This window comes from Schistocerca americana, chromosome X (genome assembly GCF_021461395.2).
Source record: "Schistocerca americana isolate TAMUIC-IGC-003095 chromosome X, iqSchAmer2.1, whole genome shotgun sequence".
Taxonomy (NCBI): domain Eukaryota; kingdom Metazoa; phylum Arthropoda; class Insecta; order Orthoptera; family Acrididae; genus Schistocerca; species Schistocerca americana.
Window position 1 is genome coordinate 877488911 of NC_060130.1, and position 22738 is coordinate 877511648.

The 22738-nt window shown below is 45.8% G+C and overlaps 1 protein-coding gene across 1 annotated transcript in view; it reads right to left on the bottom strand.

Annotated features, from left to right (window-relative positions):
* The window catches only part of LOC124556365 (nose resistant to fluoxetine protein 6-like), a 168299-nt gene that overhangs the window by 79293 nt on the left and 66268 nt on the right, over positions 1-22738 (bottom strand). The window contains exons 2-4 of the mRNA XM_047130330.1: positions 21270-21339; positions 4354-4517; positions 1009-1193 (exon numbers count right to left, since the gene is read on the bottom strand). Coding sequence (XP_046986286.1) covers positions 1009-1193; positions 4354-4517; positions 21270-21339 — 419 coding nt within the window. The remainder of the gene's footprint in view (positions 1-1008; positions 1194-4353; positions 4518-21269; positions 21340-22738) is intronic.

A 22738-nucleotide genomic window follows, 5' to 3' on the forward strand; every position in this document is an offset into this window, starting at 1 on the left:
GTGTGGCACAAGCATGTGGCACAAGAAAGCCTTTTCCAAAGGATTGTTCGATGAATCGCTCGGGATGGCCCAGATAACAATGCCATACCATTCTTCTCTCAGCGAAGGTGTTTATTCAAAGAGTAGACCTGAGCCTTCCGTATGTGTTATAGGAAAAGCGCCTGTACTATAGCCATAAGCCAAATATCCCTAGATGACGACGTAGTACCGAAAGTAGCAGTAAGCAATTTGTTCCCGAGTAAGGTATGACGGCGTACCTATGAGCTCGATATTTAAAGTGGTTTCACGTATTTGCGATCTGTTGAACTCTTACTCGCGTGCTGAATGGTATGGCACTTAAACTTAGATTCATATTCCGTAAGAGAGAATTGAATCAACTCTGGGAGCAGGGAAGCTGCTTAAATGATGAAACTTCCTGGCAGATTAAAACTGTGTGCCGGACCGAGACTCGAACTCGGGACCTTTGCCTTTCGCGGGCAAGTGCTCTGCCAACTGAGCTACCCAAGCACGACTCACGACCCGTCCTCACGGCTGTAATTCTGCCAGTCCCTCGTGTCCTACCTTCCAAACTTCGCAGAAGTTCTTCTGGCGAAAGGCAAAGGTCCCGAGTTCGAGTCTCGGTCCGGCACACAGTTTTAATCTGCCAGGAAGTTTCATATCAGCGCACACTCCGCTGCAGAGTGAAACTCTCATTCTGGAAACATCTCCCAGGCTGTGGCTAAGCGATGTCTCCGCAAAATCGTTTCTTACAGGAGTGCTAGTTCTTCAAGGTTCGCTGAAGAACTTCTGCCAAGTTTGGGAGGTAGGAGACGAGGCAGAATTAAAGCTGTGAGGACGGGTCGTGAGTCGTGCTTGGGTAGCTCAGTTGGTGGAGCACTTGCCCGCGAAAGGCAAAGGTCCCGATTTCGAGTCTCGGTCCGGCATACAGTTTTAATCTGCCATGAAGTTTCATATCAGCGCACACTCCGTTGCAGAGCGAAAATCTCATTCTGCTTAAGTGATGCTTACCAGATGATGTGCAGCCTGGGGTCGGCGAGCACGCGATAGCCGCCGGGCACGGGGCGCACGCGCACCACGCTCAGCTCGCGGCCCGCGCCAGCCGCCCCCGCCGCCCCCGACGCCTCCAGCAGCCGCGACAGCTGCTGAGGTCCGCAGGACGCCGGCACGCAGACGCCCAGTAGCACGGTGCGAGTCTGCGCACGCCACACTCGCCTCAGACACGGTACCACACAGCACCATTACACTCAGGCTACCCACTGTCATTTAGCTAACAAAATACGAGCTTACCGTGTATCGGACCGCATTTGATACTGGATTCTCGACTTTCTACGAGACAGAACGCAATAATCTACTCTAAATGAGATAAATAAAGAGATGTAGCGGTAAATTCCTGGGTGCTCAATGGTAGTGTTATACGATTATTACTGGTTACAATATACCGGGTGATTAAAAAGTCAGTATAAATTTGAAAACTGAATGAATCACGGAATAATGTAGATAGAGAGGTACAAATTGACACACATGCTTGGAATGACATGGGGTTTTATGAGAACCAAAAAAAAATACAAAAGGTAAAAAAATGTCAGACAGATGGCGCTTCATATGATCAGAATAGCAATAATTAGCATAACAAAGTAAGACAAAGCAAAGATGATGTTCTTTACAGGAAATGCTCAATATGTCCACCATCATCCCTCAACACTAGCTGTAGTCGAGGAATAATGTTGTGAACAGCACTGTTAAGCATGTCCGGAGTTATGGTGAGGCATTGGCGTCGGATGTTGTCTTTCAGCATCCCTAGAGATGTCGGTCGATCACGATACACTTGCGACTTCAGGTAACTCCAAAGCCAATAATCGCACGGAGTGAGGTCTGGGGACCTGGGAGGTCAAGCATGACGAAAGCACACGATCATCACAAAACGACGCGCGCAAGAGATCTTTCACACGTCTAGCAATATGGGGTGGAGCGCCATCCTGCATAAACATCGTACGTTCCAGCAGGTGTTTATCAGCCAGGCTGAGGATGATGCGATTCTGTAACATATCGGCGTACCTCTCACCCGTCACGGTAGCAGTTACGAAACCAGAATCACGCATTTCCTCGAAGAAAAAAGGCCCGATAACGGTAGATGTGGTAAATCCAACCCGTACCGTGGCTTTCTCGTCGTGCAAAGGAGTTTCCGTGACAGTTCTAGGATTTTCAGTAGCCCAAATTCTGCAGTTGTGGGCGTTGACAGACCCTCGGAGCGTGAAATGAGCTTTGTTGGTCCACAACACGTTACTCAACCAATCGTCATTTTCTGCCATCTTTTGAAACGCCCATACCGCAAATGCCCTCCGCTTCACTAAATCGCCAGGTAACAGTTCATGACGCCGATGGAGTTTGTACGGACAGCATCGGAGTGTACGCCTAAGTGGCAACCAAACAGTAGTGTATGGAATGCCGGTGCGACGTGCGACTGCACTAGCGCTGACTTTCCCGTGCATAGACGAACCCGCTACAGTCTCCATTTCTTCCTGAATTGTCTCAGCAGCATTACGCCTTGTGCTAGGTCGGCCACTACGGGGTCTATCGTCTAAACAACCCGTGGCTTCAAACTTCGAAATCATTCTCGCCACAGCTGCATTTGTCAACGCAAAAAATGGTTCAAATGGCTCTGAACACTATGGGACTTAACATCTGAGGTCATCAGTCCCCTAGAACTTACAACTACTTAAACCTAACTAACATAAGGACATCACACACATCCCAGCTCGAGGCAGGATTCGAACCTGCGGCCTTAGCAGTCGCACGGTTCCGGACTGAAGCGCCTAAAACCGCTCGGTCACCGCCGCCGGCATTCCATGGTTTATTAAGTTTTCAAATTTATACTTACTTTTTGATCACCCGGTACATAGCCTGACAAAAAGACTGAAGCACCCAAAAGACATGATTGAATGTCGTTGTAACTTGGTGCACGTACATGCCATCGTCGGATATGTAAATAATTAGAAATGATAATTAAATGGACACCCTAGCTGCAAACAGGCGTTTATGTACTTCATTGGGGACATGTTGAAAATGCGTGCCCCGACCGGGACTCGAAACCGGGATCTCCTGCTTACATGGCAGACGCTCTATCCATCTGAGCCACCGCGGGCACAGAGGATAGTGCGTCTGCAGGGACTTATCCCCTGCACGCTCCCCGTGAGACCCACATTCCCAACATGTCCACACCACTACATTCGTAGTGCGCCTAATAGATGTTTGCCCATCATACTCATTACTCGTGGCAGATTAATCTACCAAGTCCCGTACGAGTTCGGGCATAGCGTGTGCGTTCGCACACAAGAAGGTCAATGGGCGGGAAGCCATATATTTTTAACTATATATGACGGTAGTATCTGTTCCCGAAAGAACAGTTACCGTGGATGACCATGCAGCTTTGCTAGAAATGAAATGATAATTAAATGAAGTACATAAACGCCTGTTTGCAGCTAGGGTGTCCATTTAATTATCATTTCATTTCTAGCAAAGCTGTATGGTCATCCACGGTAACTGTTCTTTCGGGAACAGATACTACCGTCATATATAGTTATAAAAAATTAGAGTTGCAATTCTATGTGCCAGTTTGAACCACAGTGTGTAAGTGTTGCTCGCGGTTAGTGTTGTTACCATGCCTGGTAGGGTTTATAAGAGACGTGGACAGGGTCAGATGTTGACTGATCACTGTGAATGACACGGAGATGTCGTGTACTCATGTGAGACAGCGTTATCAGCATCTGACAATCTGAAATGAGCCTCATTCTGGGTCTCCATTTAGCCGGCTGCTCGAATCGGGCAGTATCAGGATTTGTGGGACATTCCGATGTGACGTTGACCTAGTGTTTCCTGCATGCAAACTTGACGGCAGGCATACTTATCGTTAAGGTTCCGGCCGACCTCGTCCGCCCTCCAGAAGCGGGTGGAGCAAGCACACCGTACCCACTCACATCTGCGTCTTGCATACGGCTGGAGTGCATTCTTTGCCCTAAATGCCCATTGCCCTTCTACTCAAGGCGCGTGTAATTTGTCTCGTGCGCCGTTCATCGCCAAGAGTGCGTCGACGGACAAAAAGAACGTTTCAGTGCCAGCAGAAAACATGTGCGTATAGCTGAAGACCGTAACGGAAGGAAAACTCAAGAGGAGGCCTTTATCCAGCTCTGAACGAGAAAGGGCTCATGATGACTTCGGTGAGAGGAGGGAGAGCTTAATACGAACACTCAAAAATGACGACTGAAAGGTAGCGTACGTTGTGGTAGGTATGGAGCTGGAAGTGCTCAGAGTAGTAAATGACATAAGGAGCGGTCGCGTGACTGAAAAGTCGCTTACCTGTGGCGTGAGCGCGGGGGAGAGACGTAGACGGAGGCGCGCCACGTAGAAGGTGACTGGCCACGGCGCGCTGGCTGCGGTCTCGTCGCACAGCGTCTGCGAGCCCAGCCACAGGTCATTGCCGAATAGGAACTGCGACGAGTAGCGACCGCTCGCGTCCACCACTGCAAAACACGCGGTCACCGTCAGCACGTCCCGAGGCTCATAGGCTGCTCCTCTCATTAAACACTGACATTTTTCCTAGCGTGGCGTTCCGTGCCTCAACGGACAATTTGTTTCTCCACCAATACAGCCACCACCCCACCCCACCACCACCACCGCCACCAGTCAGCCCAGAAGCAAAATGCTCTTCATATGAAACTTCCTGGCAGATTAAAACTGTGTGTCGGACCGAGACTCGAACTCGGGACCTTTGCCTTTCGCGGGCAAGTGCTCTACCAACTGAGCTACCCAAGCACGACTCACGCCCCGTCCTCACAGCTTTACTTCTGCCAGTACCTCGTCTCCTACCTTCCAAATATCATCGCACACTCCGCTGCAGAGTGAAAATCTCATTCTGGAAACATCCCCCAGGCTGTGGCTAAGACATGTCTCCGCAATATCCTTTCTTTCAGGAGTGCTAGTTGTGCAAGGTTCGCAGGAGAGCTTCTGTAAAGTTTGGAAAGTAGGAGACGAGGTACTGGCAGAAGTAAAACTATGAGGACGGGGCGCGAGTCGTGCTTGGGTAGCTCAGTTGGCAGAGCACTTGCCCGCGAAAGGCAAAGGTCCTGAGTCCGAGTCTCGGTCCGGCACACAGTTTTAATCTGCCAGGAAGTTTCATATCAGCGCACACTCCGCTGCAGAGTGAAAATTTCATTCTAAAATGCTCTTCGGTCTGAACACACTATCTTCGAGTGCATTTCCCATCAGTGAAAGTAAGAGCTTGCAATAAGAGCTAGAGTAGATAGGGAGACACTGGTGGCCAGTAGCTACGATGACGTTTCCATTAATAGGGCCTTCAAACGAAGCGAAGAAGAACGAGGATCCAGAATGACCCGTCACTCTGCAGCGGAGAGTGTGCTGCTTTGAAACTTCCTGTGCCGGCCCGAGACTCGAATGGAACCTTTGGCTTTTGCGGGCAAGTGCTCATTCTCACTTTGTTCCTAATCCTGCATACAATTTTCATCTGCCACGAAGTTTCAGAATGATTCAAATGGTTCAAATGGCTCTAAGCACCATGGAACTTAACATCGGAGGTCATCAGTCCCCTAGACTTAGAATTACTTAAACCTAACTAACCTAAGGGCATCACACACATCCATGCCCGAGACAGGATTCGAACCTGCGACCGTAGCAGCAGCGCGGTTCCAGACTGAAGTGGCTAGAACCGCTCGGGCACAACGGTTGGCTTCAGAATGAGACTCCTGTGTATTATCTAAGGTAAACCTTGCGTCTAGCGTAACCGACTGCATAGGCAGAGTCTTTCGGAAGAATGGTCTAAAGACTACGTTTTTCGGCCAACACACGATATAAAAAAGCATCTTCCGACTTACGACGGTGGTGCCTGACCGCCTTCACATTGCAAGAGTATATGAAGTGACGCATAAATGTGGCAAAGTATACAGGGCATTAAAAATAATGTCTCAATATTTTGGGAGATGCTAGTACGGACTAAAACAAGAACAAAATGTCCAGCGAACATCGGCTCCAAAATGCATACTTTTCTTTAATACTCTGTTTATCGCAGAAACTGGTGGGACAGATAAAGAACACGTTAAAGAGCACGAACGCTACAGACGTTTAAGACGAAAGGTAAAATCAGTGATAATGGAGCACTAAGAATAAATAATCTGACAGCCACATTACACATTGTAAGAACATACAGGTGCTAGTCAAGGAATGTAATATTTATAGAAGGAAAGTCCATGAAGTAGTCGAAATACAATTTCAGTAGTGTTGGTCGTTACAGGTTTTATTCTTTGTGGCTATCTGCTATCGTGGAAGTGAACATCCAGCCACGGCGAGCGAGGAACGTCAACAACTACAAGGAGACAACCGAGGCGGCACAACTACAATAATATTTTGAATTGCTCCTCTCTGTCAGTATCTGCTTTCAATATTTACCCAATGACGACAGTCGACTAATAGTAGCAGAAACATTTTCCCCAGTAACTACAATTATTCGAAAAGGGGCAGGAAAATAGTCTTTTATAAGTTTTCAGCCATCCAAGGACACCAGTGGGACATTGAAGAGTATCCAGGGAGGGGATCGAAACGTCGAGCAATGAAGAAATTTGAAGAGCAATATGACGCGGCCTAGCGACTCGGAAGATTATATCATCAATGTCAATGGCTATGGTCCCGGCGGAGGTTCGAGTCCTCCCTCGGGCATGGGTGTGTGTGTTTGTCCTTAGGATAATTTAGGTTAAGTAGTGTGTAAGCTTAGGGACTGATGGCCTTAGCAGTTAAGTCCCATAAGATACACATTTGAACATCAATGGCGACGAAGGCTTGCAGACTTACATAATTTGTTTCTCCGTCATTCTACCTTGGAAAGCCTCTTTTCTGGGGAAATATTTGAGCGGAGCGAAATCGAGACTGCCTAGAAATTGCGCAATGGTTTTTTTTTTGAGAATTTTCACAGCCAAACGAAGTCTGGGAAACGGACAAATGGGGTATCATATTGACCAGCGTGAATTATAGTTTTGCAAAGAATGATTTAATTGCTCGAAGATAATCAGGGAATTAATAAATACTTAATCAGTGAGCTGAGCGAAAATTTTTGTTCGAATTTTCACAGCCAAAAGAAGAGTGGGAAATGGACAAATGGGAAATCAGATTAACCAGCCTATTGTGTAGTTTTGCAAAAAAAGGTTCAATTGCTTGAAAGTGATCAGGACAAGCAAGAAAAATTTAATTAGTTGTTTGACGGATAGTTTTTATCCTAATTTTCATAGCCAAACCAAGAATGGAAATGGACAAATGGGGTATTCAACTGACCAGTAAGAGGCCTAACTTTGAAAAAAAGAATTAATTGCTTTGAAGTAATCTTGGAAAGTAAGAGAAACTTAGAGATTTAAAGGAAAAATTGAAATATTTCGCGGACAGCATTTGGTAACTATGTAAATGGAATGTCACCTCTTTAAGGCCCGGCTACTTTGCTCATAAAAAGATACATTGATGTAGAAATTGCGTTACCAATGATACGCCCTTTTGAACGTCAGATCATTTGTGCCGTTTCCGCATTACCACAACGACTGCACTGTTTTCCGCGTCCTCCCGACACGCTTTGTATACTCCACCCCCCCCCCCCCCCCCCCCCCCCACTGCTAGTGCTGCCACCTGCCGTCTGTGAGTGGTTATTTCACACTGATGTTGAACATAGGCAGTGGTCACATTAATGTGACTGAACCGTGTACGAGAGGGGCTCAACAAGTAAGTTGCACGTTATTATGGCAGGCCAAGTAACTTTTATTGAATGCTGCACAACGCTCCAAACTGAGATAGATACATGACGTTACTTTTCAGCATAATCAGCAAGTCTCTGTAAACAACGGTCGGAACTCTCTACCAATGATTCAGTTCCTCGATGATAGAATTTCTCACAGAGCCATTGGAGAACAGCTGTTCAAATGGTTCAAATGGCTCTGAGCACTATGGGACTTAACTGCTGAGGTCATCAGTCCCCTAGAACTCAGAACTACTTAAACCTAACTAACCTAAGGACATCACACACATCCATGCCCGAGGCAGGATTCGAACCTGCGACAGAGCGGGCGAGCGGTTCCAGACTGAAGCGCCTGGAACCGCTCGGCCACTCCGGCCGGCGGAGAACAGCTGTGTGAACGCCCTCATCTCTTTCTCTCCGGATCTATTTTGAGCTTGTCGAAAAGATGAAAATCGCATGGCGCAACATGTGGACTGTATAAAGGATCAGCATCGCCAATCTCTGTGCCGCCTTGGTATAATTGTTGGCACCATTTCACGACGGCTGGAAGCGGTTTATCTTTGGGCCATATGACAATGCGTCAATGTTGTGTTATGGTCTTGGCGTGGGACGAGATGTGCAACTTACTTTCTGAAGTACCTACGTATGTTTATGTGATCTCCGACACAGTTTAGTCCGCACAACGTTGCCATAGCGTAAAGTTTTATCGTGTTTCTGGAAGAGCCGTTAACTTGTTAACAAGATAGTATTTACCATTTTCTGTTTGTTTCTTCTATTTTACCTTATGAATTAATATTTTTATGTATATTTGCGCGACAGATCTTAATATGTTTAGCGCCGAAAAGTACAGAAATATGTATACTTTACTTTAGGCAGAGTTTGACAGCGGCGAAAGAGTCTTTTGCACGGTTACCGTAGACCTTGGGGCCATCAAAGTGAAAATCTGGCAGGTCGCAAGCTGTGATTTTATCAAGTTTTCACAAATAAGGTAAAGAATTGTTACAGATGCATCTCTCGGACACATGTACAGATACCTAGTAAATGTCCCAGGTCTCTAGAAAACACAGACAACATAAAAAAACAGAGAAAACAATACATAGCGACGTTTAGAAGAAATGCTCACGGGTTGTACACGTCAGATGCCTCTACTGAGCGGTATACAGTTGTTTCATACAGCTCGCTTGTTACTGACACTGTATTCGTATTAAATGTTACTTACACGGCGCATTACGACGCATATCCCGCAATACTGTTAGAAAGAAGAGACCGCAGAAGGAGTGATGAGAAGTCTGTGTCGTCGGGCGGGAGAACAAGGAGAGAGCACCCAGAAGAAAAAGTGCCGGAGAATCGGAAACCGCAACGAGGAAGCAGTGTGACGGGTAGCCAGGCGTCGCATCGTTGTTCTCGGTGCCTGTCTTTCCCTGAGATCTGTCTTCATGTATCACTCCTCCGTGGCCAAGAGATGTCGGTAGTATTAGCACGCTGCACTCGCATTCGGGAGGAAGGCGATTCAGACTTATATAGGGTGGTTCAAAGATCGTGATCGGGCCAAGTATCTCACGAAATAAGCGTCAAATGAAAAAACTACAAAGAACTAAACTTCTCTAGCTTGAAGGTGGAAACCAGCTGGCGCTATGGTTGGCCCGCTAGATGGCGCTGCCAAAACTGCGTTTTTTAAAAATGGGAACCCCCATTTTTATTACATATTCGTGTAGTGCGTAAAGAAATATGAATGTTTTAGATGGACCACTTTTTTCGCTTTGTGATAGATGGCACTGTAATAGTCACAAACGTATAAGTATGTGGTATCACGTAACATTCCGCCAGTGCGGACGGTATTTGCTTCGTGATACATTACCCGTGTTAAAATGAACCGTTTACCAATTGCGGAAAAGGTCACTATCAATGGACCACCCTGTATATTCGTTGATTCTTTTGAGAAAAGGACATGGACGCTTTCCCATCCGAATCTGAGCTCTTACTGTTAAGTTGTCACCCTATAGCTTAGTACCTCGAAATTGTTGTTATAAAACAGAGTGCATCAACTTCCTGTTACATCTAAGTGTAGCGTTAGATGCACATATGCAAGGAATTAGCGGCAAGCTGACAACCACATTACCGTACAACTTCGCTGAGTATGCAGCAGAATATGAAGACACATGCAGGATGTCCCAGGAAGAATGGCAATATTCAGGGATGTAACAGAACGATCGCTCGAATAAAAAAAGTCTAGTAAACATGGCCTCTAAAACGCATGCCTTAAGAGTTATGATGACCACATCTTCATATACATCTACATCGATACTCTGCAAATCTCATTTAAGTGCCTTGCAAAGGGTTCATCGAACCACCTTCACAATTCTCTATTATCCCAATCTCGTATAGCGCGCGGAAAGAATGAACACCTATATCTTTCCGTACGAGCTCTGATCTCCCTTATTTTATCGTATCGATCGTTCCTCCCTATGTTGGTCGGTGTCAACAAAATATTTTCGCATTCGGAGGAGAAAGTTGGTGATTGAAATTTCGTGAGAAGATTACATCGCAACGAAATTCGCCTTTCTTTTAATGACTTCCAGCCCAAATCTTGTATCTGTGACACTCTCTCCCATATTTCGCTATAATACAAAACGTGCTGCCTTTCTTTGAACTTTTTCGACGTACTCCGTCAGTCCTATCTGGTAAGGATACCACACCGCGCAGCAGTATTCTAAAAGAGGACGGACAAGCGTAGTGTAGGCATTCTCCTTAGTAGGTCTGTTACATTTTCTAAGTGTCCTGCCAATAAAACGCAGTCTTCGGTTAGCCTTCCCCACAACATTTTCACAACTGTGAAACAATTCTCTTCTACTGCAAACTCTTTGATATTCATATTTTCAAAGGTGGTAGTACCGAACAAAATAAAAAAAAGTATCCGGTGAACATGAGCTAACATTGCATATCTTAAGGGCATTGGGCACTTGTTATCATCGCTACTGTGAAACTCGTCTCTTCTACTGAACAAGTGTTCATAGCTCTTAAGGTATGCACTTTAGAGTCCATATTTTACCAGAAAATTTTTTCTTGTTTCGATCCATACTATCTCCTCTCAAAATGCAATGAGCTTGAGGTAGAAGAGAATTGTTTCACATTGTCGGAAATGAAGGAGTCCTCATAGCTCTCACGATACGCATTTTAAAGCCGATGTGTATGAGACTTTGTTACTTCGAACGATCATTCCTGACGTATATCTGAATATTGACCATTCCTTCTGGGACACCCTGTATAAGAGAAAGTAAAATGGTTGACACTGTAAATTAAGGAGGCCCGCCCATAAACTACAACGTTTTTACAAGCGTTTGTTTAAACATGTGGTGGAGAGTGGAAGAATAAATGAAAGGATTCACTCTTGAGACACTACGCATTTACAGATATTTGTACTCTGTTCCAGAAACGGGAGAAGCTTCCAGAATTACCGAAGACTCAAAATCTTCTAACGAGGGAAGTATCGAAACTAGAACGGTTAAAACCGAATAAAGATGTATCCGGTGAACATGAGCTAACATTGCATATCTTAAGGGCATTGGGCACTTGTTATCATCGCTACTGTGAAACTCATCTCTTCTACTGAACAAGTGTTCATAGCTCTTAAGGTGTGCACTTCAGAGTCCATCGGATTACATCGAAAAAGTTCAAAGAAAGGCAGCACGTTTTGTATCATAGCGAAATATGGGAGAGAGTGTCACAGATACAGGATTTGGGCTGGAAGTCACTAAAAGAAAGGCGTTTTTCGTTGCGACGTAATCTTCTCACGAAATTTCAATCACCAACTTTCTCCTCCGAATGCGAAAATATTTTGTTGACACCATATTCACTATGATGTTGTTGCCCACATGAATTATCATCGTTAGACGATCGCAAGGAAATTCTTTAAGAATGTGACACAATTTCCATTTAGTGTTATAAATGGCTGCTCTCTTTCATTACGGAGATATTCAAGACAATGCGCGTAACTACGAGAAAGAACCAACTACTCTCCGATAACAGGCTTAGCTCTAAGTTTCTGGAGCCGATCACATCATTTAAGTTTTTAGGTGTCATATTAAGAAATGAATATGTGAAATAAATATTAGGGGAGACGACTGAAAGACATATTTGTTGGAAGGATTATGGGAAGGTCGAGCGCGTTCAAACGGAAATATTTCGCAAGAGTCTAGTACGAACAATTATATTGTATTTCTCCCTCGTTTATAATCTATTGTAGTAGATACGGTGAACGACAGCTATATTACCTACTTCGTATATTTCGTGTACAGATCATTACAACATTACAAGAGAGATTAGGGTGCATAACTAAGCAGTCATTTTTCCCTCGCTCCATACGTTAATGGATTCATCTACCTCTACATCTACAAAGATATTCAGCAAGCCATCGTACGGTGCGTGGCTGAGGGTATACTGAACCACTACTAGTCATTTCCTTTCCTGTTTCACTCGCAAATATAACGAGGAAAAAATGAATGTCAATATGCCTCCGTATGAGCCTTAAATTCTCGAATCTTATTTTTGTGTTCCTTAAGCACAATTTATGTTGGTGACAGTAGAATGGTTCGGCAGTCACCTTCAAATGCCGGCTCCCTAAATTTTCCCAATAGTATTTCTTGAAAAGATCGTCGGTAAAGCAGATGCCAGATTGAGATTCATTGGAAGAGTCCTAAGGAAATGCAATCCGAAAACAAAGGAAGTAGGTTACAGTACACTTGTTCGCCCACTGCTTGAATATTGCTCACCAGTGTGGGATCCGTACCAGATAGGGTTGACAGAGGAGATACAGAAGATCCAACGGAGCGCAGCGCGCTTCGTTACAGGATCATTTGGTAATCGCGAAAGCTTTACGGAGATGATAGATAAACTCCAGTGGAAGACTTTGTAGCAGAGATCCTCAGTAGCTCGGTACAGGCTTTTGTTGAAGTTTCGAGAACATATCTTCACCGAGGAGTCAAGCAGTATATTGCTCTCTCCTAGGTATATCTCGCGAAGAGACCATGAGGATAAAATCAGAGAGATTAGAGCTCACTCAGAGGCATACCGACAATCTTTCTTTCCACGAACAATACGAGACTGGAATAGAAGGGAGAACCGATGGAGGTAATCAAAGTACCCTCCGCCACACACCGCCAGGTGGCTTGCAGAGTATGGATGTAGATGTAGAACGCCGCCTCCACTCCAGGGATTCCTATTTGAGTTTCGGAAGAATCTCCGTAACACTTATGTGTTGTTCGAACCTACCAGTAACAAACCTAGTAGCCCCCCTCTGAAATGCTTTGATGTCTTGCTTCAATCCGACCAGGTACGGATCCCAAATACTCGAGCAGTATTCAAGAATAGGTCGCACTAGGGTCCTATATGCGGCCTCCTTTACAGGTGAACCTATCTTTCCTAAAATTCTCCCAATAAACCGAAGTCGACCATTGGCCTTCCCCACCATAGTTCTCACATGGTCGTTCCATTTCATATCGCTTTGCGATGTCATGCCTAGATACTTCAACGCCTTACTGTATCAAGCAGGACACTAGTAATACTGTATCCAGGATTGTTCTTCCTACTCATCTGCATTAAGTTACATTTTTTCACATTAGTGCTAGCTGCCAATCATCACACCAACTGGAAATTTTGCCTAAGTCGTCTTGTATCTTGTCACTCAACTTCGGCACATTGCCGTGCACCAAAGCATCATCAGCAAGCAACCTGTCCTCCAAATCATTTACGTATGTAGAGAACAACATTTGTCCTATCACACTTTCCTGGGGCACTCCTGACGATACCCTTGCCTCTGATGGACTCTCGCCATCAGGGACAACGTACTGGGTTTTATTACTTAAGATGTCGTCGAGCCACTCACAGTCTGTGAACTTATGCCATATGCTCGTAAATCGTTAACAGGTTGCAATGGGGCAATAGAATGCTTCCTTGGTATCCTTAGGGCCATTAATACTTGCAGAACGCACTCTTGAGCTGTCTGATTTCGAATACACTCTCAGAGATCACGTTCACCTCTACAATTTACCAGGTGATGAAAAAGTCAGTATAAATTTGAAAACTTAATAAACCACGGAATAATGTAGATAGAGAGGTAAAAATTGACACACATGCTTGGAATGACATGGGGTTTTATTAGAACAAAAAAACAACAAAGTTCACAAAATGTCCGACAGATGGCGCTGGACAGCAAAACGTCAGTGACTGCGCATGACAATCGTGTATAAAAGGAGCTGTAATGAGAGAGAGAATCAAGGATACGGATCCTGTACACCTCCCGTAAACTCGATCCTCCTCACCCGCTCATCTCCCCGATCCTCTCTCACCCTCGCCCGCTGCTGCGCCTGTATTCCCACGCCCCACCCGGTCTCCATCTCTCCACCCTCCTTACCCTCTCCCAAGGTGGCTTCCGCCAGCTCCCCCTCCCTGATGATGTCCTCCTCCCCTCCATCTACCCCTCCTATCAACTTTGACCCTGCCCCACCCCCCACTTCCGGTGTCCTTTCCTTTAGGCACCCTCCCTCCCTTCTCTTCTCTTCCCTTCTCTTCTCTTTCCTTTTCCCCCGTCCCCTTCCTCCACCCCTCTTCCCCCGGGCTTCCACTCCCCCTTCCTCCCTCCCCCTATCTCCCCTGCCCGTGGCATTTCTGCTCTCCCCTCTTGCTCTCCCACTCCCCTTCCTCCTCCTCCTTTCTTGGCAGGTCCCCGGACTCGCACACGCATAGCGAACATTCGCGCGCCGGAGGTCATCGCCATTAGTGTCTCGTGTGTGTGCCTTCGTTTGTGTTTAGTGTTTGTTCGCCGAAACGCCGCCACTGTTCACGTGTACCATCGCCATCATCCCTGTTTTGTGCGCCGTGTTGACTAGTGTCAGTGATGTTTTCTCGTCAGGCGTGAACGGCTCCGTGTTTTTTGTTTTTTGGTGTCTACATTGTTTTGCCCACCATTTTTGATTATATTCTCTGTGTCCCCTCTATTTATTACTTATTGTAAATCTCAAGGCTGAAGAGCGGCGTACTCAGCTGCTGACAGCCCGCCTTGTGTAAGGTGATAAAAATTACAATAAAGAGAAAAAAAAAAAGAGAGAGAGAATCAGATGCGCCGGCAGTCGCAGCATGTTGACGTTACCTGAAAAGGCGCTTTTAGTGAAGCTGTATTGTCAGAATGGGGAATGTGCTAGTTCAGCTTTACGATCCTATCGCCATAGGAAGGGGATTCGAACGGGTAAAGGTCCGTTGACAAATGCAGCTGTGGCGAGAATGATTTCGAAGTTCGAAGCCACGTGTTGTTTAGACGATAGACCCCGTAGTGGCCGACCGAGCATAAGGCGTAATGCTGCTGAGACAGTTCAGGAAGAAATGGAGACTGTAGCGGGTTCGCCTATGCACAGGGAAGTCAGCGCTCGTGCAGTCGCACGTCGCACTGGCATTCCATACACTACTGTTTGGTTGGCACTAAGGCGTCGGCATCATGAACTATTACCTGGCGATTTAGTGAAGCGGAGAGCATTTGCGGTGTGGACATTTCAAAAGATGGCGGAAGATGACGATTGGTTGAGTAACGTGCTGTGGACCGACGAAGCTCATTTTACGTTCCGAGGGTCTGTCAACGCCCACAACTGCAGAATTTGGGCTACCGAAAATCCTAGAACTATCACGGAAACTCCATCGCACGACGAGAAAGCCACGGTACGGGTTGGATTTACCACATCTACCGTTATCGGGCCTTTTTTTTTCGAGGAAATGCGTGATTCTGGTTTTGTAACTGCTACCGTGACGGGTGAGAGGTACGCCGATATGTTACAGAATCGCATCATCCTCAGCCTGGCTGATAAACACCTGCTGGAACGTACGATGTTTATGCAGGATGGCGCTCAACCCCATATTGCTAGACGTGTGAAGGATCTCTTGCGCGCGTCGTTTGGTGACGATCGTGTGCTTTCGTCATGCTTGACCTCCCAGGTCCCCAGACCTCAGTCCGTGCGATTATTGGCTTTGGGGTTACCTGAAGTCGCAAGTGTATCGTGATCGACCGACATCTCTAGGGATGCTGAAAGCCAACATCTGACGCCAATGCCTCACCATAACTCCGGACGTACTTTACGGTGCTGTTCACAACATTATTCCTCGACTACAGCTATTGTTGAGGAATGATGGTGGACATATTAAGCATTTCCTGTAAAGAACATCATCTTTGCTTTGTCTTACTTTGTTATGCTAATTATTGCTATTCTGATCAGATGAAGCGCCATCTGTCTGACATTTTTTGAACTTTTGTATTTTTTTGGTTCTAATAAAACCCCATGTCATTCCAAGCATGTGTGTCAATTTGTACCTCTCTATCTACATTATTCCGTGATTTATTCAGTTTTCAAATTTATACTGACTTTTTGATCACTCGGTACATTGGGACGCTCATACAGTGTCTCCCGGCTGCACCAGCTCTGTGGACCCTTTAGGAAACGACTATTGCTGAGGCACCGCTGGAATGCGGGATTGCGGTGGCCGCAGAACGTGCCTCTGGGCCGGAAAGCCAGACCGTGGCGCTGGGAGACGCGACTTTCACCGCGTCCGCCTAACACACCAGACCAGACACGTGAATGCGCTCGCACGTGACCAACTAGAATCGGCGGCGGCTCCCCAAGCACGTGGGAATTGGCTGCTACATAATGCGATCAATGGCGGTAACAAACTCAAATTCTTTAGGTGAAATAGATTTGCTGTGCTTGTCGCAATACATTCCTATTCACCGTAGCAACACCATTATTAAGAGAACTGCTGGAACCATAGTTAGGACTGTGTTATAATTAAGGTATTGTCTGTTGGCTTTTGTCTATAGACCTTTAACGGACATCTGCTTAACGATTTTTCTGACGTTTCGCCAGCACAACTGCCTTGCGTTGTGAAAGGTTAGTGCTCTATCACTGGTGGCGGGTGGAGTGTTTTCCTTTGACAATGCCAACCACTCATGATGGCGAAAGGTCAGGAAAGTCGTTACACAAACGTCTACCGAAGATCCCGAGAGAAACGCCAACAGGCAATAAGTTAACAAGTAACCATGAAAACCTAAAAAAATTGTGTTATAATTGTACAACGCTAATCTTGGGTGCTTTTCTCAGAATGTTTTCATGCCTGATTTTGCTTACTTTTCTATTTTTCTACATTGTGGTGTAGCTTAAACAATTCGCCTGGATAGCCATCCGTTTTTAAGCGCTACTTCCGGGACAGAGAAGTGTGCCGGCCCCGGATCGAATCAAAAAATGTTCAAATGTGTGTGAATTCTTAAGGGACCAAACTGTTGAATTCATCGATCCCTAGACTTACACACTACTTAAACTAACTTATGCTAAGAACAACAAACACACCCATGCCCGATGGAGGACTCGAACCTCCGGATCGAATCTTCCCGGTGGATTAACGGCGAGGATCGGTCTGCCGGCCAGTCTAGATGTAGTTTTTAGGCGGTTTTCCACATACCACTAGGTGGATACCGGGCTGGTACACAAGTCCCGCCTCAGTTACATGATTCATAAATATCGGAAAACTTTCGCTCAGTTTCACACGAATAACAGGTACAGTGGTCAGCCAGAACATTATGACCACTGGCCTACTGTCGATACAATCCCGTCCAGGTGATGGCGTCACTTGGTGAGGGATGACTGGTAATCAGACACATGCACGGTGCTTATAGTATCAGTGAGCGTGCTGTCCGTGTGTAGGATGGGGAAGGCGCACGACCTATCTTAGTTTGATCGAGGGTAGATTGTGATGGCCCGGAGGCTCGGCAGGAACATATCGGAAACTGTACGACTTTTCGGGTGTTCGAGGAGAGCTGTGGTGAGTGTCTTCAACACGTAACGAAACCAAGGTGAAACCACGTCCAGATGTCGTGGGCTTGGGTAGCTACCCCTCATTACAGATGTCGGACCTCGTAGGCTGGACAGACAGGTAAAAGAGGACAGGTGTCTATACATGGCGGAACTAACATTAGACTTTCAGGCCGGGCAGAGTACAAGTGTGTCTGAACACACAGGGCACCGAAAACTGTTAAAGATGGGCGGCCGCAGCCGACGACCCATGCATGTGCAAACATTAACACGACGATGTCAACTATGACTGAAATGGGCACGTGACCATCGGCACTGGAAATTTGTGCGGTGGCAGAGCGTTGCATGGTCTGATGAATCGTGATACCTTCTTGATCATACCGATGAGAGGGTGCGAATCCGTCTTCTCCCAGAGGAAGAACCCATTCACACCCGTACTGCGGAACATTCACATGGGCATCAATGGGTCCAGTGGAGCTCGTGAAAGGCACCATGAAGGCCAAGGAGTATCGTGCACTGGCTGCAGACCACAGACACCCCTTCATAACGATCATGTTTGCCGACAGCAGTGGCACTTTTCAAGAAGATAAAGTATCATGTCACAAGGCCAAGTGTGAGGTGGAGGGGTTCGCGAAACACGATGGCGAGTTCCAGTTGATGTGCTGGCCCCCAAACTCACCAGATCTGAACCCGATGGAACACATCTGGGATGTGATTGAGCGTGGCGTCAGAGCTCATCTCCCCTGCCACCGAAATTTACGGGAATTAGGTGACTTGTGTGTCCAGATGTGGTGCCATCTCCCTCCAGCGACCCACCAAGGCCTCACTGCTTACCTGCCACGATGCGTCGCCTGTGTTGTCCCTGCCAAAGGCGGACAGACTGTCTATTAGCTAGGTGGTCATAATGTTCTGACTGATCAGTGTAGTTGGGGGGTACACATATTCTGTCCAGGGGGACATGGGGTGGCGACAGGAAGGGCATCCGGCCACCGCCTTAATTAACCACGCCACATCCGTTAATAACCATGCCGACCCTACGCCAGTGTGGGTCAAAAACCCAAGGAAATGATGATAACGGCCATGGCTTGAGCCTAGAGATACTGGATCTCGGATTTGACAATGAGCTAATGATATTGTGGCATGTGGCTTCAGACTTGTGCAAAAATAGAACAGGACGCTGACAATACATTTATTTTGTTTCTGTACTATTTTCTGGAAGGCAGAATGTGGTGACAGACTGATCCGTTGCGTAGCCCGAGGTTTAGATTAAGTTGGAAGGTAATAGTTTGATTGTGAGTTAGCGAAAGGGAGGAACATTGGGGTTTATTGTCCCACCGATACAACGTCACTAGAGACGGACCACATGCTCGGAAAGGGACGCTTTGGGAAGGAAGTCGGCTGTGCATTTGCCTCAAGTAGTTAAGGGACATCATGGCAACCCTAAATCTGGATGGCCAGACGAGGATATGAATCTCCGTCCTCCGGAATAAGAGTCCAGTGTCTTAGCTCTTGGCCAGCTCGGTCTGTGTGTTATGAGCCAACTAAAGCGAATTCGAAGTCTTAGCTGTGGTAGCATACTGATCCGTAGCGTAGCCCAAGGTCCAGGTTAGATTGAAACGTGACAGCTCGGTTGTGAGTTAGCGAAGCCAGTGGTTGTGATGCCATTATAATAATTACAATTCTTGCTATGGCGCGTAAATTATGCAACTGGATTGTGATGAGCGGGTCATGTCCATCATTTTTGTGAGGACATTGATCAAAGCGATAGGGTGGTATCGGCAGGCTCCGTATTTCCCATTTAGAACTGCATCCAGGTTTGTTAACACACCCTGTTGTTTACTAAGGGTCGGTGGAATGTATTGGTATTGGCTCGGAAGCTTGCAAGGGTTGCACATTAAAGGTAAACAATGAGGTTGTTGGAGTCAAGTGTTCTGAATGTGTAGGATGTAGAGAGGTGTCCACTGTGGATGAAGAGGGATGGGAACCTTATGAACCTGATGAGAGGGCATCATCATAAGAGAGTTTGCCTTGGATCAAAGCTTAGTAGCTAAGGATAATAATGGAGGGGGCAATTCCCTTGGTGAGAAAGGTGTTATTTACAGTCTATTGTGGATTTTCTGTTTGATGATTAGTAGGCAGGGTTTAATTTACAGTCGATGCTGAGGGAGAAGTGGAGACGAAAGCTGTTCCGTTATTAGTACCACCATTTTAAATATCCAGATTGCTCAACTTTTTGTCGACTCAGTTTGCATCTGGATATATTCTTACGTTTATCCGACAGAAACTACTTCCGTACTTTCCTCAAATATGCAGTCACAATGTTCAACTGACGCAAGATGATTGTAGTGCCACTGGACCCTATGTGCTATCTACGCGTAGAACTGCTATGACACAACAGCAACACAGTCAAATTTCACGTAAAGTATTCTGTGTTCTCTCTAGTTATCTTTGTTTCTGTGATAAGTGGTAATCGGTGTAATATCATTTGTGATGGCTGATAGACTGCTAGGAAGAGAAGCAGTAAACTGGAGTCACACTATTCACAGCTATTGCATGAAGGGAGACTAGCGGTGAAGTAATCATTTAGTAACGAATCTTATGTTCGATGAATGAAAAATATGTTCAACGATGTTTCGGAAATTAACGATATTATCTTAGGAACGAAGGCACTATATCTTGAGTTGAGGGCGAAAAAGAAAACAATAATGTCAGCGTGATGGTACCCTGAGGATTCCAATTGATTTATGTTGCAATTACATGGCTGGGAAAGGTAGGAATAAAACTCTGTGAAAGTGAACAAAAGCACGGTGAGTCGTTGAATGAGGCGTCTGTCACTATCGGACCAAGGACGTGCAAACCTATCCGATCTCCCGCGTGCTAGCTGACCGCACACAGCTGTGACTCCCGCAATGTTTCAGCGTGCGGACCCTCTCAACCGAGGTGATCGACGGAGCGCAATCAAACGCCTCGCTGCAGAACTGGGCGACTCTGTTGGTCGTGCTGACACACTCATTCACCAGTTTGGGTACTAAAAGATGTGTTTCCGCCGGATTCCTCGTCGCCTAACAGATACCCATCAAGAGCAACGAAGGATCATCCGTGCGGAAATGCTTGCAGGCATACAGGCCTTCCCAATAAGGTGGCGTAAGGCCGTCGCTCTGAACGGCGGTTATGTTGAAAATTATGGTTTTGTAGCCAAAAAAATGGGGAATAACATGGCGTATTGTAATCCTGAATAAAGTGAACCTGCTTTCAGAAAAAAAACGTGTTGCATTGCTTATTGAACGCCCGTCGTACTTCCAGAGGAACAGTAATTTTTTGTTCTCTAAATTTTACTTCCTTGCGAAAAACGAACTTGGTCGCGACTTACAACTCAGAATTTGTGCAACAATGGCTCCAGTTGTTGCTATTCACACAGATAACTTCTCGTCGTTAAGTTTGAATAGATTTCGATAGCGCATGTCGCAATATTGCAAAACGAACTCCGTGTATGTTAACGGTACTGGTCATCAATAAGTGTACTGCCCTTTTGAGCGAAAGCAAGATTAGTATGCCAGTACCACAGACTATAAGATAAAATCTTCGTATAAAACTCTTTCGCGTCTCTTCTATATATCGTTAAATACTGTTAAAAGATAAGTACTCACTGCTTGATGCCCACAGAGAGCCATTGCGCAACTCCTCGATCAGCTGGCGCAAATTGTCACCGCAGTCTCCCTGCAAAAAGAAATACTCGTTAACTTTTTCCTTCATTGAGTTTTCAGTGTTGAATATTCAATTGCTGTTCTATGCTTTCCTATTACCTAGAATAATTTTTTCAATCCCTGATGACACACTAATTACAAACTTGTAAGATAAGCGGAACTCTGCACAGATGCTGAGATCACAAAATAAGAGAACATATGAAAAAAATATAATAGTATTTCTCCGTATGACGTTGGACTGCAATTCCCTTAATACTTAGGTCACTTATTTTGTTGGTAATGATTAATACACATCTAGACTTGACAAGTCTTGTTTTTAGACTTGACAAGTCTTATTTTTAATTCTCATTTCTTTCCAGGATGGTTAAGGTGAGATATTCGAGAACTGGGTCATAATAGATCTCGGTTCTTTTTTAAAAAAATCCCTGATAGCAGGGATTCTTATTTCGGAGTATGTAGGAGTGGAGGAAGACCTACAAAAACCATTTGCTCGGAACTGGATAAGTGGAGCTATTTTTAAGTTGTTTGCGTGGTAGTGCACTGTTGGTCATAAAATTGCAGCACCAGGAGGGACAGCAAACTAGCTAAATTTTACTTATTTTACGTGAACAGCACAGTAATTAGAACACATGATTGTATCTCTTGGTGATTTGGTCGTAAAAAGATTGCGATACTTATCACAATGAGCTGCCACATCTGGCAACAACAATGGCTCTAACCTGGCCAATTAGCGAGTCGAACTGGACAAGGATGACATACGCACACGTAATTCCACGCTGCTTCAACTGACTGCCACAGATTATGAATCGTAGTGGCTGCAGAGTGTTGGCGTGCCAGTCTCTCGCCAACCCATGATGGAATGTTTTCAGTGGGTGAAAGGTCTGGAGAACATGCTGACCAGAGAAACAGTCTATCAAGTGGGTCAGAACAGCACCAGCGACATGGAGTCTATTTATACGTTGGAAGATAACGTCACAAGATCTAGAAAATAAGGCACATCAGCCAGCCTTCACACATTTGAAGTGTAATAGCTGCTGATCAAATTACCTATGCAAACCAAAGGTGATCTCCTTGTGTATACAATGGCTCCTCATACCATCACGCAAAGTGCTGGGCCGCTATGGCGATGACAAATGCCATTTAGCAGTGTGTTGTCCTCAGAGCCTTGACACACGGGTACATACATCATGGTGCTGTACATAGAACCACGACACCAAGACGACGTGGTGCCACTCCCGTGTTCAATGTTGACGTTGGATGCACTACTGCCGTCGCGCATCTCTCTTTTGCCATATCAAAGGAAGCTGTAAAAGTGGTCGCCGAGCTGAGAGTTCATGGGGCTCCAGATATCGTCGCACTGTCCTTGTAGATATTTTTCTTGAAGCAGAAAAGTCCATTTGCTGACTCATAAC